This window comes from Anas platyrhynchos, chromosome 19, assembly GCF_047663525.1.
Source record: "Anas platyrhynchos isolate ZD024472 breed Pekin duck chromosome 19, IASCAAS_PekinDuck_T2T, whole genome shotgun sequence".
Taxonomy (NCBI): Eukaryota; Metazoa; Chordata; class Aves; order Anseriformes; family Anatidae; genus Anas; species Anas platyrhynchos.
Genome location: NC_092605.1, coordinates 8,986,248 through 9,011,466, shown reverse-complemented (window position 1 = coordinate 9,011,466; position 25,219 = coordinate 8,986,248). Strand labels below are relative to the sequence as shown.

Here is a 25,219-nt window from a genome sequence, read left to right as displayed (position 1 = left end):
TAGGAATGAGACAGTTCTGCACAAATGTATTTACAGAAGATGTTCTAGAGGAAGGTAGTTACTAAATGCTTTATAGCAATATAACTGCGTAGTGTACAGGGTGTTTAACCTGTATCAATTGCTATAAAGGAACACTGCTAACCGATGTCATTATTTGCATGTTTAGACTGAACATACATTCACTATGATGGTCATAGCAAGGAAACTTGTGTCAACATCAGCCACGGTTTGGCATGGAATTGTTAGCAACAACAACAGGAGTACATAGCACTGGGTACTCTTAAAATATCATCTGCTTCCTCAGATGAGGATCCAGGAGTGTGAGATTTCTCAGCCTGCTACCTGAACACACCACTGAAAAGCTAGTTTTTAAGTCAAGCGTCTTATCAGGAGCAAAATCAAACAGATAGAAAAGCTGTGACTCTGTCTTTGCTGAGGGGTTATGTGAAGAGAGATGGCAGAATAGTATGCTGGTGAGTAGAGGCTTTACTATGCAGATGTTAAACAACAACAACAAAACAGGCTTTATTCTCTAAGATACTCATCTGAATTATCCCACTACAGATCTGAACGTCCTTAGAAATCTCCAAAATAGCAATGTGCATCAGAGATCAAGATCAGCTATCTTCTTATTTATGCTGTAGAGCTCTTGGATACTGAAAAATAATAGTTAAAAAAAAAAAAAAAAGGAGAAAGGAGCAGGTGGAAATGGTTCTTTACCCTTAAAACACAATCTCTTCTGTGCAATATGACAAACTTGTTAGTAATGAGAGATGAGTCAAAGAAAGCCAAATTTCCTGTGTCTGACCCCTGTGGCAGTGACTTTTGTCAGGAATTACTCACCTTTCCCTCCTGTGCTGACCCATGCCATGTACCTGTGTTAATATGCTACTCCCTTATTTTGTAATGTTTCTGAATATTGTATATGCTGAAATGACTGTTGCTGTTCAGGAGGTCAATCCTTGTTCCAACCAGCTGTTCAGAGGCAGCTTCACCCAGTCTGAGCAGAATAGCTCAGGGTTTATGGCGTTTCACTTCTGCTACCCCAGTGGTTGACTTTCTCACTCTCTCCACAGGATGTTGGGCTTCTGGAGATCCCTGCAGAGCTTGCTGCTCTGCTACAGGTAGCTGAAGGTGAGAAATCCTCTCTTTTCCTGCACTGTTTTATTTCACTGTTTATTTCCTTGTTTCCCAGCAGTGTATTATGTATGTGCCTTTTCTACCTGCTGTCTGTCACCTGGGTTGCATTTGATTTATTATCATTGCAGCGTAAATATGATAAAGACAAAAGGTATTGTGTGTGTTGTTTCCCAAGATGGCAGAGTGGAAAAGTGACTTGGGCCAGTGGGCAGCATACCAGATTAAAATTCAGTATCTTTGTTATCTTTTCAGCTCTGTCGTTGAACTTTGCTGATGTAACTGGTGACAATGATGTTACAAAACTTTTTGATCAAAGCTGTGTGACAGCAAAAATGTTTAATGAACACAGGTTTCTTGCAGAGCTGGATATCTGGGGTGTGAGATCTCAAACCCATCTGGCTTCTTCTCCAAAATCCTTAAAGAAATTAAAGGTTAAAAAGTCAAAACTAGAATTTTGGCTCTTTCAAAGAAACATTCATTTTTTTAATTGCAAATCACTTTTTCAGAAGTCCATTTTTTAAAAAATTAGAATGGGTTTAAATTAGAAATGGGTTTAAACAATGTAACAACTTAAAGGGAATGCTTTGCTTGGGATAGAATAGTTGTTTTGCTTTTTTTTTTTTTTCCTTCCAAATATCACTAATAACTTCCCAAGCTGTTTACCTCATCTTGAACAATGTTATATTCGTTTCTGTTTCCTCTGTAACTCTTTGTACAATGTGTATGTTTAATTTGCAGATGGGTTGAGGTAAGATTAACCTCCTTGTTATGTTGGTATAGCATCTAACAAAATGACAGCTATATCTTGGCCACCTGTGTAATCCAATAAAAGGTATAATCAAGCAGAAGAGTCTTGTGAATTGGAGCAGACTGCACTGCACGCCAGATGTATTCTGGCTGCCTTTCTGACTGTTATAACACAAGGCCAGGTTGGGTGAGGCCCTGGGCAACTTGATCTAGTGGGTGGCATCCCTGCCCCATTGCCAGAGGGTTGTAACTTGATCATCTTTAAGGTCCCTTCCAACTGAAGTCGTTCTGTGATTCTAAGACCTCTTTCTCTTGCAGGTCAATATAGAGCACAGGCCAACCAGATAACTGAGGCATTACCTCCAGAAGTCAAAATCAAAGATGACCTCTCCCTCCCATCCACCATTAACAGCTACCCTTTCTCCTCCTTCATTAAGTCACACTTCCAGGTAGGAACTCTCTTTATTTCTCTTCATTGCTTCCCTCCTGGGGAAACATGCTATTCTAGTGATACCAGCCACAAACTGCATGTTTCTATCCTTTTTCTTTTTAGAATACAGACTTCCCTGCCCCTGGCCATCCCCTGCATTACCCTTTAACCCGTTTGGAAGCTGAATACCAGGAGAGTGCACTTGAGATCAACAAACTGGTAAGAGATGTCTTCCTTGACCAGAGCCTAGAAGAACAGATGCGCGTAAGACAATTCTTTGCTGCCTTTCTGCAACAAGATGCTTACAATACGTGGTGTGTGAAGAGAGCAGAATAAATTGCTGCTCCTTCAAAGTATTGGAGCAGCCTGACAGACGTCACATGAGGTGGTATCTCAGACATACAGTTAAGTTAGTATGCGATAGGGGGACAGTGAATTATTGTATAAAGTCTGGAACAAGGCAGGGACTTTGTCGTCAAGAAAACTACACCTGGAACCACACCTTAATTCTGTAGTGTTTGCATAAGGAGGATAGTGTTACCACCTCTTCCCTGTGGATGCAAAACGCATTTCTTAAAGATGTGAAGTTTAGTCTAAGAAAATAGAATGAAACTGCAGATGATTTCTAAGCAAATGTGTTAACCTTTTTGAGAATTTCATGTTATTAAAATAAGCCCATTAGGAAATGTAATACCTAAAACCAGTGCCTTGTTTTGTCCTAATGATCTCAGTTGCAGAAGAATATAAGCTTCAATATCTTGTGGATAGGTTGTGTTTGAGCAGATGAGTATTATTTTTCCTCAAGATCACATGATCTTTTCTCTCAATTGCTAATCAAAAAAATTAGTTATTTCTTTGGCAAAGACTGTAATACATAGGGATTTACTACAAAGAATTCCATGAGAACTAAACAATCTCCACCTCCTGGTTTTCTCAGTTGAGTGTCTGTCATGCATACTACCATTAACCATTTTAAGGCATTATCTGAGGGAAAAAATATCCTCTCCAAAGTTGTCCATAGCAAATTTTAGAAAAAAAAGAATCTAGCGACATACTACACTGTAGGGGATGAAAGAAAAAAAAAGCATGTAAAATGGTGATATGCATAGCTAAGAAGCTGAATCATTGCTTAAGTGTAATGTGGTTGAGCGTAATACATCTCATACTACTTGTTTTACTGTTAACCACACCAAAGTCTGCTTAACATTCAGCAGTTAGTATTTCCTCATGTCTAGCTGCCTGAGCTTTTCATGACTATCAGCTGAGCATCAATTTATTTTACATATTTTTACATCTCAGCAGCTGTGGTCTCAGATACTACAACAAATAGCCTGTAGTAAGTTGCTAGCAGGTTTGAGCTCTGGTGCTCAAAGAAGGAGAAATATTTTGCCCAAGAACAAATTCTGAGTCAGAAGAACAGCGTAAAGAACAAACTGAAGATGACTTTTAGTCAGGGTCCTGTCCTATGAGCACTGCCTCCCAAATTCCTCAGAACTTAGGTGGTGCACATAGCATGAGAAAATGTGCAGATCTGAGAGCTCTTAGGCTCACAAACACCCTGGTGTTTACAGTTCAGGTTGTCACTTCGCAACACAATTCAGGCCAGAGGGTTGCAGTTAAAGTGCTCTCTTTCTCCCTGAATGCTTCTAGATTTTACGGTTCATTGGTGACCAGAATCTTGACGGCTGGCAGGAAGTACTTCTGGGCAACTACATTGCTAGGAAAGGTTTGGATAACGTGGCTCTGCGCAATGAAATCTTCAGTCAAGTGGTCACCCAGACATGGAAGAACCCAGATGTGGAGCACAGCCAGCGAGCCTGGGTCCTGATGGCGACTTTACTGAGCTCCTTTGTCCCTTCACCAGCACTGGAGAAGCCGTTGCTGAAGTAAGGAGGAGAAAGAGCTAGCTACACTTTAATTAAGATTAAGAAAAATGAGCAACATGCTAAAGGCAGTTTTCTTTTCCTAGATTTGTGTCAGATCATGGCATGGATGGCTTCAATGCTGTTTGCCAGCGTAAGATCTTGACAGCAGCACAGCACACAGACACTGCATTCTCCCGAGCCTATCCTCCCACTCAGCTGGAGTGGACTGCAAACCAGAGGAAAGGGAAGATGGTGCTGGATGTTCATACCTTTAATGGTAACTTGTGCTTCTAGTCTCTAAGGACTTTTCCAGTGCAAAAATCAACATTCAGAAGATGCTTCCCGCAGTTTAGTGGAGAGTGATCAGACTGACTGCTTCTGGCTGGTGCAACAGTGGGGGGATAGAAGCATCTGAATCCAGAGCCCAAACTCCAAAGTCTGATTCTGATGAGCTCAGACCTGCCACTCAGGCTGAAGGATAAGATTCTTCTGGGTTTGGGCCCATTTCAACAGAGGGCTGTCCTGGTTCTGCATTTCTCTGTGTTTAGTTTTCCCGTTACCCATTACTGCATAGCCCATGCAAACCATGGTACTGCCTTTGTCACAGTGACTTTCTGAACCTTTCTTCCTTCTCAAATACTGGCTTATGCTGCCCCATGAGTGCATAGAACCTGTGTGAATCAGATGCAGATCATCCGTGCTCTGGCACCTTGGTCAGTGGGGTGGTGGCCCAAGTGAACCAGGACACTGCAAGGACTTTCAGCTGTCAGTCTGAAAGTGCTTTGAGATGTGCCATCCAGCTGGGCTTTCCAGCTGGGCTCTGTCTGTGCCCGGCAGAGCTTTGGTGGTGTTTTGGGTCTTGCTGGGAGGCTGTGTGTACTGACTCTTTGTTTTATGTGCTAGAGGAGAAGTTCTCAGCTGAGGTGGAGTCCTGGATGACCGGAGAGCAGTTTGCAGGCTGTCTCCTAAGTGCAAGGTACTGCCAGAGGATAAGAGATCTGGGGATGTGCAAGAGGCTATCGCTGGTTTTAGGGTTCAGATCAATTGGGGCTGCAGGCTGGAATTTTATATGGTCAGATGTGGAATAGCCACTCCTTACCCACTCCTGCTCATGGTCTTTCCCTATCCCCTTCCATCTGTGTACATGAACTGTGGGCCTCTTTAGGAACAGACGAATCAGTGGTGTGATCTGTCAGAGCAGCTTCAGAGAAAAGATTAAAAGAAAAAAAAAAAGACAAATACTGATTCATATATTTTCCTGACCCTGGGCACTTAATCATTGATTCACACCCTAAAGCTTAAGGACTTAAGATGCCAGGACAGACAAGGCAGGACAAAACTGAATGCAATGTTTTCCTTCTTCTCTTTCCTCCTGTATATCCTGACATCCTTTTCCCCTTTCTTTTCCCTGTTACCAGGGGCTGTGATAAGAAGTCTCGAGGCTGGTCTATCTCCATGTTTACTGGCAACATGTGGCAGGACTTGCTGGGCTGTGACTTTGTGCTGGACCTCATCGGAGAGATGGAAGATGTCAGCAACCCCAGCAGCACCTCTCAGTCTTCAGGTGGATACCCGATCACACCTGAAAGGGACAGAAACTTCTTCCTGAACTCTGCCATGGATTCGTGAGTCACCTTGTCCTCCTGCCCCAAAGCTTCTGGCCCTATCATCCAGTGGCCTATCTCTGTCTCATCATGCTGTGCTTTCTTTATCTTATTTTTTCCCTTCAACAGGATTCCCCCTGCCCCAGGTATCCAGGCCCCTACCTTTCCACCACCAAGCCTGCCTCCGGAGTTCAGCAATGCCCATCGAGGTGAGCTCTTGCTCGGGACTGTGAACAGCACTGATAAGATATGCCCCAGCCAGGAAATCAGAGCAGAGGGGAGACTCGTCTTGATGTAGAACAAAGGAGGGCTCCGCTCCAAAATATGACTGTCTAATAGGGTCCGGAGATGGGAATGTTCCTTACCTGCCTTATAACCTGACTCCACTCCACTTGTAGATTCAAGATTCAGAGATGGCCGGGGGGAGCCCGTAGGCTTGGATCACTATGTGGATGACCTCTTCAGCACTGTACTGCATCAAGGCCCCAGAGTTCCAGTAAGTCCACTGATGTTCCCCCTGACTTCTTCTTTGCAGCTCTTCTCTCCCTGTGACTCCTTCAAGCGTACCCCTGTCTATTAACTCTGCTTTTGCTCAGATATGCCTTTGGATGGCCATCCCACTGTGAAGTCCATCTGCCTGAGCTCAGATAAAGCTGTTTTTTCTTGACGCAGGATTTGGAGAACAGGGAGAGTCTGACTGGACGCATGAAGGGAGGTGGGAAGATTGGACCCACACAGAGAGGAATGTTTCCTTCTACAGGTCTGTAAGGGGATGTAGACAGCTGAAAACACCTGCAGTGGTTCATAAGCTTCAATGAGCAAAAGCCAAGGAGCCCCTCGAATACTAATTGCTTTCGGGGCTCAGCTGATTCACAAAGAGCATTTGACTTTAGCCTAAGTCATCAGAAGTTGCACTTGTTCCCAGGTGCTGGGAGACAGATGCTTTGGGGAAGGTGCTAGGTAAAGTTATCACCTTTGTTCTGCTTTTAATTTCTCCCCCAAGTTGGTCTAGGGGTCAAGGCAGTAGATAGCTTGCTTCTGACCCAGGCCATCTCCTCCCTAGTGTACAGCACTCATAAGTTGTGTATTCACTTACTGTTCACCTTGTGCTTTCCCAAAATAGTTGCTGCCTTTTTCAAAGGAAGGGTTTTCATTTTGATTTTTTTAAATTGCTTCTTTTCAGAATTTCCCATCATTTCTAGCTATTCCATGGGTTAGTAAGTCTGAACTCTGTAGAGGTTCTGGTTTGTGTGTTTGGTTTCCTTACTTTTCTTTATCTGTACGGAGCCCAAGACTTGGCTATTCTCAGCAGGGTGGGGATCCCAGGCTATCTGTGGCGAACAGTCAGACTTGTTAGTGTCACTGATAAGCACCAACCTGGATTGTAGTACTTGATTCTTCACCAAAATCACGCAAAACGTCACCTCGGGGAGGAACAGATAAGGTCAGCATATAAAAGAGTATTAGGAGTTAGTATTAAAAGTTAGTGTTAAGAGGAAAAAAAAACAGAGGAAAAAAGAGCAGAGGGTGGAGAGGAGGGTAAGAAGGAGTTGGAAACCTGGAAGGAGGCAGTTAGTGGGCTGTGCTCCTTCTCCACCAATACAGGGATGCTTTCTTGGTAAGCTCTTCACCCTTTGGCAAGGAATACTTGGGATAGCGTTTTATTAGCGCTGTTATTGTATATTAGTGCTGTTGCAGTAAGTGTGTTTGTCAGTGGCAATTGCAAATCTGCCATGTCTGTCACCTTATTAAATACATTCAATTTTGTGAAACTGTCTCGGTGAAAGTCCTTGTCAGGGCTCTGAAACAGGCAAATATTTGACTCTCTGATAAGTCCCCTTTAATGAGACACTATCTCAGTAATAGCTGAGGCTTTGGGATGGCTTCAGGAGCTCTGCATAGTTGGCAGCTACTTGCTGCAAAGAGGCCCACATGGATTTGGCAGTCCCAGAGATTTTTGCCCATCCTTCAAGAGAAACCCTTCTCTGTAATCATACACAGGCATAATGTAGTCAGGAAGAACGTGGTGTCCTAAGCAAGACTGCAGTAGCAGGGTCTGTATCCTGCTAAGTCTAGCAGGCCACACATTTCTCTTTGGTTTCCTCTGTCCACCTGACTTTTGTGGTGTATCCTGCTGTGCATAAAGAGAGAAAGCATTTGCATGTCCCTGTGGTTGGTGCATGCCAAGAGAACCAGAAGTACGCAGCCTATGTGACGTGTTCTGTGGGACTGATCAGGGCTTCCTGATCTATGATTCCCTGAAAGTCCTGTACGTGTGGCCTTTTGCCTCTAGGCTTTCCTGGAATGATGCAAACACCAGCTTACCAGCCCATGCCTTCGATGATGGGGATGCCAGCTGCCATGCCCATGATGCCAGGGGCAGGTGGGATTGCACCTATGCCAGGTAATAACTCAGAGCTTCAGTAACTGTACAGGGAAAGGGGATGAAAGGGTGGGCATCCTAACGGAGCCTGTGCATCGGAATGTCAGGCTGAATGCACAGTGAGCTCTCAGCTCTGGGCTGGTGCTCAGGCAGCGTGGGGAATGATCGCCTGAGGGTGTTGTATGTGTCTTCTACAGCCATGGTTATGCCCCAGCCTGTGATGCCAGCTGTAGATCCCAATCAGTTAGCAGCACAACAGCAAGCCTTTATCAACCAACAAGCCATGCTCATGGTGAGTAGAAGGGACTGGTTGGAGAGGTCCCAGAATGGGGGAAGGAGAATGCACGGGGGTATGTGCTGTGAGGAGCCTACCATGCTCCCCTTCTGCCTTAGGCCTGCTCTGTAATGCTCTGAGCTTATGTGCTGAGGTTAGGTATATAAAGTCAGGGTTAAATAAGACTGCAAACCTGGAAATAACCCTTTTTGCCTGTTTGTGTACATGAGGACACTGAGACACCATAGGGTGAGTATAAAATTCCTTCTTCCAGGCCCAGCAGATGACCCTTCAAGCCATGACCCTTTCTCAGCAACAGCAGCAGCAGCAGCAGCAGCAACAGCAGCGGCGGCAACAGTCTTATGAGAGCTCGAGGCCAAGAGCCTCAAGTCCACCACGAGCCCAGGCCCCAACCACTCTCCCCAAACCCAAGTCACCTCCCAGCAGCCAGAGTGCTACACCACCACCACCAGCACCAAAGGCTCCAGAACCACCAGCTCAGGCAGAAGTGGTATGAGAAACAAACAGTGGTTGTGAATTGGGTTTGAATGTCATGCTTTGCATTTGTTGTACTTCCCTTCAAGTCCGGCAATGGCTTGACAGAGAGGAGGGCTGAGAGCTGTATTTACTTATGACGCAGGCCTTTCAAGCTTCACTTGCTCAGTCTTTAAGACACAGGGTCAAAAATGGTGACATTAAGGTCTGTGGTTTGGCTGCGGTGTTGCCAATTTATTCCCAGCTGATCTGAATTTCATGGTGTATAGGAAACTTCATGGCTCTGAATTCTTTGTGTCTCAGCAAGCTGTCTTGGAGCTATAACATACTCCTCTTTCTCTGGACTGGGTTGATGATTCCTTTGGTCAGAGGCTGATCTCTTAGAACACTCTGAGACTGGGAGAAGTTCTGGATCAGAGTCCAAGCCCACCCACAGAAGATCATCTCTGAATTCAAAGGCACAACAGAGGTATTTGCTGGCTAGTACTAACTGACCATATTGTGAACTGTCTGCAGGTTGATGACTACGCAGAAGACCAGTACTCTGACAGTGAAGATGATGACAATCCTCGTGAAACTTTCCAGCAGAAGCGAGCATATTTTCAGAAGATGGGTGAGTGTTGACCACTTTGGGAGTTTGATTTGTAACACCTTGTTCTGCAGCCTCCTTGGCGTAACAGCTGGGTTCTTGTCTCTCTATATGGAATCCAACTAATCCCTTCAGGAGTTCTGGTACTCTGTGTAGCACACAGTGTATGTGCCTGCTCAGCTGGCTACAGTTAAGATCATGGGGTGTTGTGTTGCCAACTTTCTAGAAATCTTTGGGCTTCTGACTGCCAAGCAGTCCTTTGCCTCTAGAAAGCACCAGCTTATGCTGACTGATGCAAGAGTGGAAACTGTACCATTAATGCTAATTTTTGGCTAAGTTTAACTAGCTCAGGTCCCTCTTCCAATGTAGGAGAGCAAAAGATCCTAGTGAAGAAAGTCAGGCCACCTTCCAAAGTCTGGACCCCTCCAGCAAATCCTCAGCCAAAGCACGAGGAGAAGGAAGAGGAGGAGAAGAAGAATACGGAGGAGAAGCCCAGCCCTAAACCAGAGGCAGGTAAGACGACGTGCAGTGGAGACCCGGGCAGACTGATAAGCAAGAGCTCTCCAGGAATGAGCATCAGCTCAGGATGTAGCCAGAAGAAGAAAAGATCTGTCTCTCCTGGAAAGTCTCAACAGCAGAGGAGAGGGAAGGGCCTGGGCTTTGGGAAGTGAGATCCTAAAGCAGGGTGGGGGAAGGCCATACCTGGTCAGCCAAGGAGTGAAAGGGAGGAAGAATCAAATGAGATAAAAGGATTTCTCCTGTGCTTTTATTGGCTTAGTGTTTAAAGCTGTTACTCCCAATAGCTCCTGCTCCCCCTTTGCCACCTCCTGAGCCAAAGCCAAAAAAGCAGACGCCAAAAGCAAAGAAGGAGCCACCAGTAGTGAAACCTTCGGGCCCTGCATCACGACCTGAACCAAGCCGAGAGATCCGCAACATCATCAAAATGTACCAGAGCAGGCCTGCCCCCGAGCCCCAGCCCATCGAGCCCATCAGGTGAGAGGGTGGGAGCCACCCACGTGGCAGGAGAGAGACGAAGGGGACTGTATCCCAGCGCTGCTATGTGGCTCCATATGTGGCCACAGCCCTGCTGCAGCCCTAACACCTCTGTTCCCCCTTTGTCTTGCAGGAAAGTGTCCAAGCCATTTATGAAGAGGAATGACCCCAAAGATGAGGCTCTGGCCAAGCTAGGGATGGTGAATCCCAATTCTCCCAAATCAGTGAGTGCTTTTCTCTCTGGTCACCTCAGCAGAGAGGGTCTGTGTATCCAATCCCCAGCTGGGAGCTATCTCATAGTGCACTAGCAGCCAGGTGATTTCCTGTAGTGTAAATAGATAGCTGTGAAATCATATCACAGTGTTGCATCTCCTGGGTTGCAGTCTGTAAAGTCTCTTGAGGTCCTGGAGAAAGGGCTCTGCTGCTGCAAGTCCTGCTGTGGAATGTTTAGGACTGATTTGGAAGCAAGCACCTGAGAGACAACTATTCATGTTCCTCACATTTGGCCCCAAGTTCTTGATGTCTTGGCCTATTAACGCCTTTTTCTCCTTTTCCCAACTATAAGGTCCAATCTCAAATACTTGTTTCTCTGCACCTGGGTTTGCTTAATCTTCATTTGTTTGTAGATCGTATGCTGATTTAAAGCTTCTGGTATTTCTGCTCAAACAAATGTTGCTCCCAGGGCTGGGCTGCTGCCCTGGGTATTATTTCTAACAGCCGTGTCAGTCAGCGTGTAGTGATGCAGAGAATGACTGTATCGAATGGTTTTGCTGTCTTGCAGCCTCCCCCTGTACCGCAAGAGAAGAGTCCCAAAGGGCCACCTCCACCTCCCAAGCCCAAGCCAGGTTCAGCTTCTAGCTCTATCAAGGAGAAACAGTTGCCTCTCCTGTCCATCTTCAGCCAGCCACCAAGTACCCCACCAGATCCCCAGACCCCTCTTTCTCCCCCTGTTCCCCCACCTTTGCCCACATCTCTCCTGCCTGGGAACCAAGACTCACAGGAATTCACAGCAAAGGGTGAGTGTTGACTTCTCACAAGTGGGATTTGATAGAAGATAATGGGGCAGATTCAGCCTAGCAGCCTGGGACAGTCACAGCACACGATCTGTCATTTGCCAGCTAGCCAAACACCGAGCAGTCTGTGTGAAATCAGACAGACTGTCACTGCAGTTTGAGTCTGGCCCAGCACTCAGCATGGTGCTTCCCAGCTCTCTCTTTCCAGTGCAGGATGTCAGGTGCAAATGACGAAGGAAGGGCTGGGTCCCTCTGAAAAATGGAGCTAAATAAAGAAAGGACCTTTGGGCTACAGCTCTGTCAAGGTCCAGTCCACAACATGTTTTATTGCCTACTTGAAGCATAGCTACCCTGTTAAAGCTGCAATCCAGTGGATGGACTTTAGACGAGGGAGGAATGGGAAGGCAGGTGTTTTACATTCTAGAACCTCTGGAGGGTTCTTAAAGATAGGCTGAGGAATGAGGGAATGTTCTTTGTGGAAGAACGGGAGAGCTGAGGCGCTGGATGCATAAGGAAGCTGTTTGGATACTGCCCACTTGAAAAATGGCATAACTAATTCTTTCCAGCAGTAGTTTGGAAGTGTTATTCAGCCCTAGGTTTGGCCTCTGAGTTTCAGTGGGAGCCTGGAGCAGTAATTCATGTAATACTTTGGCAACTGTTTTGGATGCATGTACCAATGTGTTTCAAGCTATCTAAAACACTCATCAGCATCACATTTTATAATGTGCAAAAACAGTCTGCCCAAGCACATTACTGTAGGACTCCATCCCACAGTAGCTTCCCTGTTATAAAAGAATTTCCTCGTGTTCCCGCCCTCTTTCTTTTAAAAGATGGATCTTTAGGAAGTTCTGTGAAAGCAAATCTTGGTAACTGGATTAGCCTGAAAATTCCCTACGTTCCTTTGAATAGGGATATAGAAACAGCTGAACTGTGGGATATTTTGTATTTCTGGTTGTCTGTTAACTCTGAAGTTTCAAAAGTTGTGACTGCGTAAATGAAGACATTCCTACCTCGTAGAGCAATACCTTTGAATGGTTGCCTACCAACTGAGCCTATCTTTAATAGATCTCCTGCAGAGAGAAAATCCAGTGCAAGTACTGGATGCATTGTGCTAGAAACTTGCAGTCCACAAGCTCAGGAAAGAGCTTTTATGTCCTTTTGAATTCTTTTAATAGCCTTTTTATAATGACATAGAGTGAAACTGTGTCTTTGAGCTTAAGAACAGGGGCACTAGTTTGCCTGGGACACTGTGTGCTCCCTGTTTCTGGAGTGTTTTTATTATAAGCACTGAACTTTGTGGCTAATACAGTAAATATACGTGCTATCACATGATGACTTCTGTGCATGCATTCATGTTAGCTGATCATTGTCCTTCAGGAGGGTTGCTTGTAATAATCTTCAGTCAGGCACATGGTACTGTACCCTTTCTCTTGGTAAGTCTCTGACAGGTGACCCTGTAATCACCAAAGCCCATCTTCACTGCTCTTTCTTCTCACCCAGGCTCTTCAATAGAAGATGATGGTATCAAGACCCAGCTGTATAAATTAACTGCCAGTGTCAGCTTTTCCTATGCCAACCCTGCCTGGAAAATCTTTCTGCGCAAAGAGGTACAGCTGATTAGCTGAGGGCTGGCTGTAGGGGAAGAGAAGTGGTCCCATGTTAGGTTAAAATTGCTTTTTGTCACTTGCAACCAGTGTGACGTAACAACACTAAAGCAGTTCAGAGAGGGCATCATACGACGCAGGAGAAGGGAGTTACATGCCCATCTAATAGCCAAGGAATCCAGGTCCTACTCTGCCTTGCTGACTCATGCATCTCAGTTTTCCTATCTGTCCTTCCCTTCCCCTGTAAAGCAGTGAGAGATCTACAAATAAATACGTTGTTACCTGGTGCTTTTCTGTGTAAATAGTACAAATGTGTTTAGAATCAAGTGCACCAAACTGTCCAAAGCTCATCCCATGGTCTCACCACTTTATTTTTGATCCTTCACTCCTGTTCACGTTTGGTTGTTTTGTTCCTATTTGCTGTCTTTCATCCCTGCCTAGACTTGGAGGTTGATTCACTCCTCTCTGGCAGTAGGACACATGGATTATACAACATCCCTGGGAAGGGATGCAACAACTTGTGCAACATCTGTAAATGTACGTAATCTCAGTTTTGTATTTATCCTCCTCTTGCAGGTGTTCTACCCCAAAGAAAACTTCAGTCACCCTTATTGTCTGAACTTGCTGTGTGAACAGGTATGTACTGATGTATGACTCGGACTGCTATATCTCACCATGGAGACAAAGTACTCCATGATTACATTGCATAAACTGCCTTCACTACTGCACCCCTAGAGGTCTCAGTCCCTTCTCCAGGTTCATCTAGTCAAGCCCCTGCTCTTTCTTCTCTTGAACTCATTTTTTTAACAGCCTCAACACACTCAGCCTTTCCATGGAAGCCTCTCTGTTTCCTTCTTCTGCAGATCATGCGTGACACCTTCTCTAACTCCTGCCTTCGGATCTCCAGAGAGGAGAAGCGCAAGATGAAAGACCTGCTGAGTAATTAACATCCCCATCCTCCCCTCCTCCTTGTGCCCATCCCAGCATTTAGTTTCAGACAAGAAACAAACCTCCATGGCCTTTCAGTCAGGACTTTAGGGCTGAGAAGAATTGTCACTTGCAGCAAAAAAACATATTTGTGTTTGCTGTGTGTAATGCCATGGTTGCCTGTTCCAAATGGCCAGAACATGGTTCTGAAATTTCCCTGAGCCAGAAAAACTTAATTACGATACATGCCTTGTGGGGAGAGGAAACTGAAGCCTAAGAATTGGATTTTGAGTTGTCTCAAAATCCAGCTCTCTTCTTTGACAGGAGCTTAATGGAGAGGAGGAGAAAAACCTAGTAGCACACTGGCATGTGCAAGTTATTTTGGTTCTTCCCATTGTGGTATCCTTTCGCCTCTGCATGCTAATGGCTGCTCTGTAATCACTGAGTGGGAATGGTGGCAATAAATCTCCCTGGGCAGAGGGAGACTTTGCCATGTTTGTCTTGCTGAGAAAGTATCTGCTTTGTATCCCTGCTAGCGGAATTTCGAGTTGGCAATGATGTCCAGTCCATTCAGGAGGATGGGATAAAGAAGAGGATTGTACTGGCTGCTCGGGACAACTGGGCTAACTATTTCTCCCGCCTTTTCCCAGTTCACGTGAGTATTAATCTTTTCAACATACCCTACGTTTACTGTAGTTGTGTAGCTCTGGTTCACCTGGGATCTTTCTGTCCTGGCTTTCTCTCCCTTACCTGGCCACACATCACTCAGTCTTCTGTGCTTTCTGTACCTTTCTCCTCTTATTCCTTGCTTACATATTTGCATCATTCTGATGTCCTTCCTAACCATTTCTCTGTCCAGGCTATTTGCTTGGCTGCTGCCAGTGGTCTTCCTGTCCCCCAGGTTCTCCCATTTGCCTTTCTGCATCCTCAGAGTCCTGCTCCTCTGTCTCCTTTATTGAAGTCTCTGTTTTCCAAACTACTGTGAAAATGTTGCTGGGTTTGACACTTCTGTTAGCCCAGGGCCTCCTTCGTGGTGCATGTGTTAGCATCTTCCTCTCCTGCATCCTGTCCACATGGGAAGGAGCCTTTGTTGCACTCTGCTGCACTTCTCTTGCAGGGTGAAAATGGAAGTGATGTCCAGATCCTGGGTGTTTCTCACCGCGGCCTGCGGCTGCTGAAAGTAGTGAAAGCATCTGGCTATACTCCTGAGCACCTGAAGATCCTTTGCAGCTACAGGTCAGCAGAAGAACATGGGTGGTAGTTGCAGGATGTCAAGTTGTGATGTCAAGTTGCAGAACTCCCATCCCTGTGCTCTGCACCCCATAGCTCTGGCAGAAGCAGTCTGAGCATGCTGGCTGTTTTCTCAGCTTTGCAGATGTGCTGTCAGTGGAGCTGAGGGGCAGCAGTGCCCTGGAGTTCTCTCTGAAGACAGAACAGCTCTTTCTGCACTCTCGGAAAGCTCCATGCATCAAGGCCATGGTGGAAACCTTCATCCAGGAGCTGAGACAGGTGAGGGAGTGGCTGTACTGCAGCACAGAACTGAAGCATTTTCCTACATGAGCCTGACAGGGTCCATGGGGTGACATGTTCTGGGTCTCTCATGTTTTGGGGACAAGATTTGACCTCCCCATTGCTTTTTTCCCAGGACACCAACTATGTCGTTGCTCTGCGCAGCTATGTCACGGATGATAAGAGCCTCCTTAGCTTCAAGAAGGGTGACCTCATCCAGCTCCTGCCCATGCAAGGCCTGGAGCCAGGTGAGGGAGTTTATTGGGATCAACAGGAAAGGTGGGACTGTGTTTAAGGGCCCACTGGACCCATGGTGCCCAGAAGCCCTACATGCTGCTGTTGAGTAAACCAGAGGAAAGCAGTCTGTTAAGGGCTGGCCTTGCCAGCCTTCAGCTCTCCAGTTCTCTGACTGTGACCCACATTGTTCATTTTGCCACAGTTATAGGGTATGTTAACTCAGGATGCAGGAAGGCCTGGTCAGAGACTGATGCTCTCCTTTGTCAGATGGGTGCCTCGCTGCTTGTTTCTCTTTGTAGCTGCCATGGTTCCTGACTCCTCTTCTCCCCTGTTTCTTCAGGCTGGCAGTTTGGCTCCACTGGTGGCCGCTCTGGTATTTTCCCCACCAACCTGGTACAGTTGGCTGCAGCCCCTGATTACCTCAGCACCAGCATGGACAGAGCTGGAGGGCTGCGGAAGAGCATGAAAGCTTCGGAGGGCAGGAACACTAGCAGGGAGGTGAGTTGTCTTTGGGGAACTGCTAGGGGATATGGCTGTGTTCTCTGGGACCTGCCAGGATAAGTCCATGGCCCTGGTTTAGTGTCTGACCTCCAGAGTTAGGGGGAAGAAGATAACTGCTTAATCCTTGGAGACAGAGGCACTCAAATACTATCATAGTGGTAGCAGAAGCACCACACATAGATGAGACATTTCTAGGTCTTGCAGACAAGGAGAATGCACGCTGTAGTTCCTCAGCTGACCTTTCAGGGTGAGTCTGGTGTCTGTCCCTGCAGGGCTCTGTTCCCAGCCTGATATCAGATAACAGCAGCCTCATGTCAGTCCCTGCTGGTGATCATTACACCATGATGGATTTTGCCGCAGCCCACTTCCGAGAGGCTCAGTCCATGTGAGTAGGCTGTTGTTCCTTCCTGAGCAGGCATGCACAAGACCTGTGTAGCCTGACCCACACCAAGCCATTTCTGGGGGATGTTTCGTGGATTGGTTTATATTCCTTCTCCTCTGGCTAGGTTGGGATCGAAGGGGATGCCTGCTGAAAATAAGAGTATAGCTGACCTCGTCCACCACACCAAGGTGAGCCCAGTTTTGCCCTGTGGTTACAGCCAGAATCCCTGCTCCAGCATCACCTCTAGCTTTGTCCCCACATGGCAAAGAGCAGAGGGCAGATTTTTGGCTCCAGTCAATGCAAAAATATAGGTGACCCCTACTCCTCAGTGCTGCCTTCAAGATATTAGGAGCTGTTGTCTTCTGCGAAGCCTGCAGCACAGCTCTGTGCTGATCTGCCTCCCCAGCTCACCCTTGTGTTTGGGCCCTGCAGGTCCCAATCCAGGCATCCTTGCTCCAGTACTCTGATATTGAATTGAACGAACTTGCTACGAAAAACTTCCTAAGTAAGTATTCCTTAGGACAGAATGGGGCACGGTTGATTGGGATGCTCTTGGTTGGCCACACGTGGGCACCAGAGAGGGAAAACAGAGGAAAGAGCTCCTTACACGCTTCTGCTGTTAACAGCCACCTTTGTCCTTGCTGAAAGCATCCAGCAAAATGCACTTTGCCTTTTGCAAAGTGTTCGAGAACACACACTGCCTGGGTTGATGCCACACCCAGAACACTTGTCCAGTGCATGCCTACTAAAGCCTGTGGAGCAGAAAGGCCTTCAGGACATTGTCTAGTCTACTGCCTGCCGCATGGCAGGATCACCTCTGCTTAGACCTAAATACTGTCCTTTGCTTTGCAGCTCTGATGCGGTTCATGGGAGATCAGCCAAAACTCAAGAACCAGAATGACATTCAGTGCGTCCTTGAAATCCTTCAGGTTTGTGACCTTCCTCTGGGCAAGTGCCAGTGGGAATAAGGGGCCAAGACCTTGTAGGAAAGGGGGAGAGCCATAATACAGTGCCCTGTGTGAGGAAAGGAGCTGAAACAGAGAGGATGATTTAAAAATATGGGCGGGGGTTTGTGTGTGTCTGTGCATGTAGAAGCTTTCCCTGGGCTTGACTTCCTGGATGAGAGCACAACCTGCCTGCTTCCTGGAGCCTATATAGCACTACAGACCAGAGGTTGTCGTGCCCAAGCTTTAAGTTACATTGGGAGTCTGCAATTTTTTGGCAAAGCTCAGGAGCTGGAAGAGAAAGGGCACAGAGATGACCTGAAGCCTCTCTGATGCTCTCTTCACCTCTCTGATGCTCTCTTCTCTCTGAATGCAGCTGTGCAAGGAGAAGGAGAATTTGCACGATGAAGTTTACTGCCAGGTCATCAAACAGGTCACTCTCAACCACAAAGAGTAAGTACCAGCAGTGTCAGCTGCTGTGCCTGGCTGGAGGGGAGCTGTCTGCCTCGCTATGTGGATGGCAGGGCTGGAGCAGAGGCTGCCCCTTCATGGTGTACTGTCCCCAGCTGTGTCCCCACCACCGTCTGTTCACTGGCACCTCCTGTAGGTGGTCAGAAGGGCAGAGGGTCACTTTGAGCTGGATGGAGCAGGAATTGCCTTGTTCCAAGGTGCCCACAGTTCTTTCTGTCCCACAGGGAGGGTGTGCTGCGTGGTTGGCTGCTCCTCAACCTGCTCACCGGGTACTTCCTCCCTTCCAAAATCCTGATGCCCTACGCCACCAAGTTCCTGCAGCAAGCTAGCAGTGATCCATCCAGCACTCACCATGGTATGGCTGTTTCTGTGTCCTGTAGAATAAATGTCTGCCCTCTTTTTACAAAGGCCCAGTAGTTAAGGAAAGAAGACAGGATCTAGGTGGGAATGTGGTCCAATTAGGAAATCTCCCTTATCTTGTCAGGGAGGAGAAATGAGCGGGATACTGAGGGAGCTGAACTTGTAGGTGAAAGTCTGCTTTGTATCAGTAGTCTTTCTGTTTGCAGAGGTTATTTTCCATTGCATTTTCACCCAAGAAAAGTGGAATTGTCTCTCTCCCTGACACTTAGCTAGGCCCTGTGACTTAAGCCCATTTTGGTGGCTAGATCTTGGGGGAAAGTCAGGCTGTGGTCTTCAGCAGTCATCAGCTGTGAAGTATTTGGGTTTGAATCCTCTCAGAAAAGAGGGTTCTAGTTCTGTCTGGGCATTCATGTGTACTCCTGTTGCCCTAGGCACTGTCTGGGGCTGGCTCCTCATGATTTGGACGTTTCCTGGCAGAGTAGGGGTCTCTTTCCTCTCCTCATGTTGGCACGAGGTTAAACAACACAGCCAGGAAGACCCAAAACTGTAGGAGACAATGCCTAGTCATCTGCTTGGCTCAGCATTTTTTCTTTTCCTACAGATGTAGCCAAGATCTGTCAGAGCAACCTGCGGAAAAATTTCATGTATGGGGGTCGTCGCCACCTTCCTTTCCCGGTGGAGTTAGAGGCATTGCTGGTACTGACGGGCAGAGGAGTTGGGATGTTGGGAAGAGAGGGAGGGTAGAGGCTTGGCAGGAGGTTCCATGTGAAGCCTTACTACATATGGAAGAAGTGGGAAGCAAGAACAGTTACTCTTCCAAGAAAGGACATCAGGCATGTGTCCGTAAGGGAAATGGGAAGCGAAATGCCCCATAGACAGGGATATGGGCGGGGAAGAGTCAAGTACTGCGGGCAAGTAGTGAGAGGATGAGCTGAGGAGCGAAGAGGGAGAAAGGGTTGTGGGGCAGATGGGATCCTGTGTGTCTTGCTGCCTAAAGACTGTCCTTTGCAGAAAGGACGTAGTGCCCGCCGGCTGGAGATATCGATGCCTGGAGGAGTGGAATACGTTGCCCGAATCAGGACATTCACGGTGAGTTTTCTGCTTTGCATTTCTCCATTGATCTGGACTTGGAGCAATACCACAGAATTTGCTTAACTGTCAACCTTTGGACCTGTCCTACACTTCCCTCAGTTCTGTGATGGTTTCCCATGCCCTTCCTAAGAATCCCTGTAGTAGCCCATCTCTGTGGAGACTGTGCGGTGCTGGGATGCTTCACCCAGCCCGTTTCCCTCTGCAGTGGCCAGAGCTGTACTGCTGCTTTCCACCAGGCCCAGCATGTCTGACTGTTCTGGGGCTGAACTGGGCTTGCCTGGCCATGGTACTTACCTGCTTTTTTCCTCGCTGCAGGTGGTCAAGGAGATCATGCAGGAGATCTGTGAGCAGTTGGGGGCGGGCGAGCCAGAAGAGATGCAGGAATTTGCTCTTTTTGCCATCAGGAGTGCCAACAATAATAATGGCAAGTAAAGAGAGACTAGCTCTACCTTCTTTCTTAAAGCAATTTCTCCAACAGGGAGAATCACAGCTACTTTTTCAAATATATCCCTGCCCTTTCTGGCTCTGGGGAGGTTTTTCTTCAGGAGTTAACCTCTGTATTAAGGTTAGGGATTGTGCCTTCTCAGGGGCTGTGCTGCTTGTTCCTTAAAGTGGTGTATTTCTGTGTGGGGTCTGCATCCCTTTGATGCTGGGAGTTGTTACAGGCAGGGTGGAACAGAGGAGTGCAGGAAGGCTCCTTTCCCAGGTTGTGGAGCTCAGCTCACTGTCTCAGCACCAAGAGTGACGACCCTCTCTCTGCATAAATATATAGGTAAAATGGTGAGGCCGATGAGAACAGAGGAATATCTTCATGATTATTTGCTGGAGGATGCGTTGGTGACTGTGAGTTTACGCAGACTCACCTGGAAGACACCTCTGCACTTTGAGAACAAAATTTATACTGATGTCCATTATGGACAGGTAAGCAACAAGGGCACTGTGAGCACCAGGAACCTCTCTAGCAGGGGCAGAATTAGAGGAGAGGCTAGTGGGGATGTCCCAAAGGGGCTGAAGAAGTGTGAGGGCTTTGACTGATTGGCTTTGCATGCTGTTTCTGGGAATGACTGATGAGTGATGCAAGTGATGCTACGGAGGCAAACAAGGCAGTGCTTATGTGGCCCTAGCCTATGGGCTGTACTGCTCCAGACATGCTGTGTGCAGTTCTGCATGCTCGTCCTGAGCCCAACAAGCCTTTGTTTTAGAGTTATCAGCCTGAGCTATCTGCGAGGCAGGATGTGGGGTCTCTGCAGCCTGGTGCTGCCTCAACCTGCCTGCACCTCCTGGCAGCTTTAACAAAGCCTTTTTCCTGTGCTCTCAGGTGCTGTGGGATTACCTGAATGGGAAGATGCTGCTGAGCTATAATCAAGAAGTGGAGATGCAGGTGGCCATTTTGCTTCTGTTCCAGCACTGGGCCAAAACAGAGCAGGAGAGTTCTGTTCCCCCCAGGTATGTTTGGATCAGGGTGGGTCTCTGTTGTCATCACATGGCTTAGGGGCAGGGGCCTGAAACTACTCCGGATAATTAAGGAGTGGACAATTCTGGACAGCATAAGTCATTAATTAATGTCACTTGGTGTCTGACACCTGCCTTGTAACCAAGAAAGTTTACCTGCCATTCACACTCCTAATGCAGACCATTCCTTATCCATGTTTCCTTTTGTGACTCTTGCTGAGTTCAAGGCATGAAGGTGCCACAAACATTCCTGTAGGCTGCCGTGTGTTTGTGGTACCAAGAACAAATTGTACAAGCTTTCAGCTGTAGCCATGTAATGGAGATGAAGGTGATGGAGGTAATATCACCATCAAATCTCCTTACAGCATCCTGGGCAAGGGTAGAACCCTGCTGTGTGTGGGAAACTCTGCTCTGTGTAGTGCTATGGCGGCACACACGACAATTAGTGTAAGGTGCTTTTCAGCTGAGACTGCCTGTGAAAGAAACACCCTGTGGCTCTACTTACATGCAGTTCTTGCATGAAGAGCTCCTGCTGTCTCCAGAAAGGAGAGGTTTCTGTTAGTGTATTAGTGGTACACAGCCTTCTCTATGGAAATATGATGGTCTCAACTGTCTGTGTTTCCTCACACATTAACCAGTTTAGATGTGACCCATTGTGCTCTTCTCTCTCCCCCTCCACCCTTGCCCCCAGCTCTTCTACTGAAAATTGTTACCACATCCCCTCCTTTCTCTAACTCCCCCTGATTTATCTTTTGATTTTGGCTGGGCAGGGGGTGAATTACTCTCTACTTTTTGGCACAGGGAAGAGCTGAAGGAGTACATACCAATGCCTTTGCAGTCCCAAATCAATCCCCAGACTCTGCAGAACCATCTCGGTATGCTGCTGAGAACCAGGCAGCCACTCCAACCACTGGATGCAAAAATCCAGTTCATAGGTGAGGAGACATCCAGATCTACTTGGGTAGTAATCTGTCCTGACTGTGATGGAAGCTGCCTCTGAATGCATTTCTGGGACAGTTGATGAGGTTGGCAAGGATCTTTGGGGCTTGCAATGACCCATGACACATGACTCCCTGAGAGTGTTTCTCTGCAGACTGGCACATGCCTCCACGCATGGTCATCATGATAGAAGTCACACCTCTTGGTAAAACTGCAGAAAACTTTCAGAGCCCTGTATGAGTTGTGCTTTAATTGATACTCTGTCTGCACAGCTGTTTTCTGTTCTGAAAAGGATGGCACATCCGTCCAGGCTGCTGACAGTTAAACACTAGGAGTGCAGGGGTGGTGGGAGAAGTCAATTGCACTAAAAAGTGCACCTGCCTCTTTTGACCACCTTAGGCAGGTGCAGGAGACTGCTGGCTGGAAGCTGCTGCCTGAATGCCACCCTTCTGCTTTCTTACAGAACACGCGATGAAATTGCCCTTCTTTGGCTACAACTTCTACTTTGTAGAGAGAGTGAGCGACAGCACAATCCCTGTGCCCTGCTATTTTGGTGTGAACGATGAACAGATCATTGTGGTGGATAACATCACCCAGGTATGCCAGATAATTCTTCCTCAGTGTCCCAAGCCCTGATGTCTTTCAGGTGTTAGCTCTGACTTTTAGGACTTGTGCAGGAAGAGGCTGTATTTATGTGCCTTGCAGCCAGCAGCCCTAGCCCAAAGCCAGTGACAAGAGCAGTAGAACAGTTAGTAATGGTGTGAGCTCTTTTGCAAGTCCAGCAGTGATCATGCAAACAAGCACGGTGCACAGTAAAACTAAGTGTAGAAAACACACTCCTATTTGGCCTAGGCTTGTAGGAGTTGCAGGGATGCACTGGCAGTGAGGCCTAACAATTAACTGCAGTCCTTCCACTTACTCTGCCCTGGGCCCTTGTCTTTGCCTCAGCTTTCAAGAAGTTCTTGAGATGAATCCTCTTTGGCCAGAATCAGATCATTTTGTTCTTAAAGGACTGCACCAGCTAATGCTCTGTGGCTTTTTTCTTTCCACAGGCAGTCTCCCACGTCATCCCACTGAATGAGCTGCAGAAGATGCGAACCCTGCGGCCCACCTCTGATGGTGGGCTCCCCGGCATAGAAATGAACTATGGCTCCGCTGCCAGTCCCAAGTCTCTGTGGCTTGAACTGCCACAGGTGAGATGATCAGCCCTGACACACAGCTTCCTCGGGGCAATTCAGAAATTGTCCTCTACTCCCCAGCTGAGCCTCTGCTAAGAGCCTGCTGTTCGCTTCTGTCCTGGGGTGGATGGGGATGCTGCATTTACCAGTTCCCAAACTGCAGTTTGAAATCCCAGTGCCTGCTTGGTATTTAATTATGGGAAGCAATTTATGGGAAGATACTTAATTATGGGAATATTTAATTATGAGAAGCAGCTATTGCTGGGGTAGAGATTGACTGGTACTCATTTGTGTTTTGACAGGCTAAAGAAATGTATCACACGGTCGTTGTCATCCTGGATAAAACAGGTTTTCATCCCTAAAGCCTAAGGAGATGAATGACCAAGCAAGACAGCACCAGTTTCCTTTGAGCTTGTTCAGTGCTCCCTGCCTGTCCCCTGGAGAGGTCTGTCCCAGAAACATCCGTGATCTCAGACAGCTGCTTTCTAAGACTGCCACCACAGTGATGGTGTGCTTGTTAATGGACTGGACTGTAATCTCACCCCTTGTGACCTGCTGTTCAGTCACCAAATCCTTTTCCTTGAAGCAATGCTTGCACTGGTTGAACAACCCACACCCTTTCCACTCCATTGCTTCTTCATTGCCTGATCCAGCACAGAGCAGCTGAACAGATGCAAGCAACTGCCTTCAAGCTACGCACTGTGGGACTATTTTTCTCTTTAAATTGAGGCTCATAAGTAAAGACTGATGATACTTGCTAGCGATTCGTGTATCAGAAAGCAAAGCCAGGGCTATGAAATGACTGCACTGGTTGCTGCCATCTTCCATAGACCAGCTTCTTCTCTCAATTGATACGCAAGAAGCCCCATAGCAGGGTTTGTGAAGCAGGAGCTTGTAGACAGCATCTTAATTGCAAAGCAGATCAGTGTTAATATACAATTGCTACATCCGCTAGGGCACAGATTGAGCTGCAATGGTAAGAATGTTTATTGTTAATTAATTTCTTACTGATGTATGCGTATACTTATTCTTCCTTCTGCTATAAAGAAGTCAATCATGTCCATGAAGCTGTCATACTTACATCATGGTTCCATGCCCATGGAGAAAGTGTATTCAAGGGGAACTGGTATGACAGTATAGGAGAGTGTCTCAAATTGTATAAAAATACTTAATTTATTTTTATTGCTACAGCTAGCCTGCTGAACTAAAAGGTTTATTACAGGAGACTGTAATAAAATAATTGCACAGTAGCTATTTTGAAGCTATGAGATGACAGACACTGCTTTACATCAAATGTGGGATGGGTGTCCTGCAGCTAACTGGAAAAGTTACAGGAAAACGTGGTCACTGTTGGCTGGGAATGGGATCTAGAGTTGTTTAATGCAAGCTCCTTGCTGGTGAGCTGATGCCAGCAGTAGGCACAGTGGCATCCGTGTCAGGAAAATTCCTGCAAATGCTGCTTGCTGGGGCCAGAGAGGTCCTTGCTGGAGTGTGTGCTGCACCTTCTCCCTTCACCAGTACTACTGCAAGGCTAGTGCCTTGAAGTGCCACAGCAATATGAAAGAAAGGAACAGAGACCATCTCTGAAGATTAACTCATCATTTCCCTCCTCTTTCTGAGCTTTTGCTGCCTTACGTAGGAACACAACTCATCTGAAGAGCTGCTCTCCGTGGTGATTGAGCACCGTGCTACAACCCCCCATGCCCTTTTGGATGTCCTTTGCTTTTACAAGTTGCACAAAATTTCTGTAAAGTTCACCCAGGCAGCAGCTGAACTCTACAAGCACTGAATGCTGGAGATAGTAACCTTATATAGGGGTTCCTGGAGATAGCTGATGTAACAAAAATTTTAATGGGAAGGTGAAACAGAAGCCAGCAGGCAACAGCTGAAAAAATAGTTCTTTTATACAAAGACTTCTTGCAAAGCCCTTTTGTCCTCCCCTTGAACAGAGAAAGCTGAAGATAAAAGTGACTTTTGAGGTAAACATTTCCAGGTTCTTCTCCTCCTGGTGCTTAGCTAGAAATATCCTGCAGCTATTGGGGGATGGAGGTGTCTGCTGCTACACACTTCCCACCCATCCCATCCCAGGC

General features: G+C 46.9%; 1 protein-coding gene across 4 annotated transcripts in view; it reads left to right on the top strand.

Annotated features, from left to right (window-relative positions):
• Positions 1–24,390, top strand: part of MYO15B (myosin XVB) — a 48,281-nt gene extending 23,891 nt beyond the window's left edge. For all 4 annotated transcript variants that reach the window (XM_072025637.1, XM_072025638.1, XM_072025640.1 and 1 more), the window contains 41 exons: positions 1,077–1,134; positions 2,206–2,336; positions 2,441–2,536; positions 3,968–4,203; positions 4,287–4,459; positions 5,086–5,158; positions 5,601–5,807; positions 5,916–5,995; positions 6,185–6,282; positions 6,459–6,546; positions 8,080–8,190; positions 8,367–8,461; positions 8,718–8,954; positions 9,455–9,551; positions 9,897–10,040; positions 10,331–10,520; positions 10,654–10,744; positions 11,302–11,536; positions 13,034–13,140; positions 13,714–13,773; positions 14,001–14,076; positions 14,601–14,719; positions 15,182–15,300; positions 15,432–15,573; positions 15,710–15,821; positions 16,151–16,308; positions 16,584–16,696; positions 16,818–16,881; positions 17,126–17,198; positions 17,546–17,622; positions 18,014–18,090; positions 18,333–18,463; positions 19,070–19,164; positions 19,480–19,557; positions 19,876–19,984; positions 20,333–20,481; positions 20,879–21,006; positions 21,814–21,947; positions 22,415–22,548; positions 23,004–23,144; positions 23,432–24,390. In XM_072025637.1, coding sequence (XP_071881738.1) covers positions 1,077–1,134; positions 2,206–2,336; positions 2,441–2,536; positions 3,968–4,203; positions 4,287–4,459; positions 5,086–5,158; positions 5,601–5,807; positions 5,916–5,995; positions 6,185–6,282; positions 6,459–6,546; positions 8,080–8,190; positions 8,367–8,461; positions 8,718–8,954; positions 9,455–9,551; positions 9,897–10,040; positions 10,331–10,520; positions 10,654–10,744; positions 11,302–11,536; positions 13,034–13,140; positions 13,714–13,773; positions 14,001–14,076; positions 14,601–14,719; positions 15,182–15,300; positions 15,432–15,573; positions 15,710–15,821; positions 16,151–16,308; positions 16,584–16,696; positions 16,818–16,881; positions 17,126–17,198; positions 17,546–17,622; positions 18,014–18,090; positions 18,333–18,463; positions 19,070–19,164; positions 19,480–19,557; positions 19,876–19,984; positions 20,333–20,481; positions 20,879–21,006; positions 21,814–21,947; positions 22,415–22,548; positions 23,004–23,144; positions 23,432–23,491 — 4,896 coding nt within the window. In that variant the 3' untranslated portion in view covers positions 23,492–24,390. The remainder of the gene's footprint in view (positions 1–1,076; positions 1,135–2,205; positions 2,337–2,440; positions 2,537–3,967; positions 4,204–4,286; positions 4,460–5,085; positions 5,159–5,600; positions 5,808–5,915; positions 5,996–6,184; positions 6,283–6,458; positions 6,547–8,079; positions 8,191–8,366; positions 8,462–8,717; positions 8,955–9,454; positions 9,552–9,896; positions 10,041–10,330; positions 10,521–10,653; positions 10,745–11,301; positions 11,537–13,033; positions 13,141–13,713; positions 13,774–14,000; positions 14,077–14,600; positions 14,720–15,181; positions 15,301–15,431; positions 15,574–15,709; positions 15,822–16,150; positions 16,309–16,583; positions 16,697–16,817; positions 16,882–17,125; positions 17,199–17,545; positions 17,623–18,013; positions 18,091–18,332; positions 18,464–19,069; positions 19,165–19,479; positions 19,558–19,875; positions 19,985–20,332; positions 20,482–20,878; positions 21,007–21,813; positions 21,948–22,414; positions 22,549–23,003; positions 23,145–23,431) is intronic.
• The last annotated feature ends 829 nt before the right edge of the window (positions 24,391–25,219 follow it).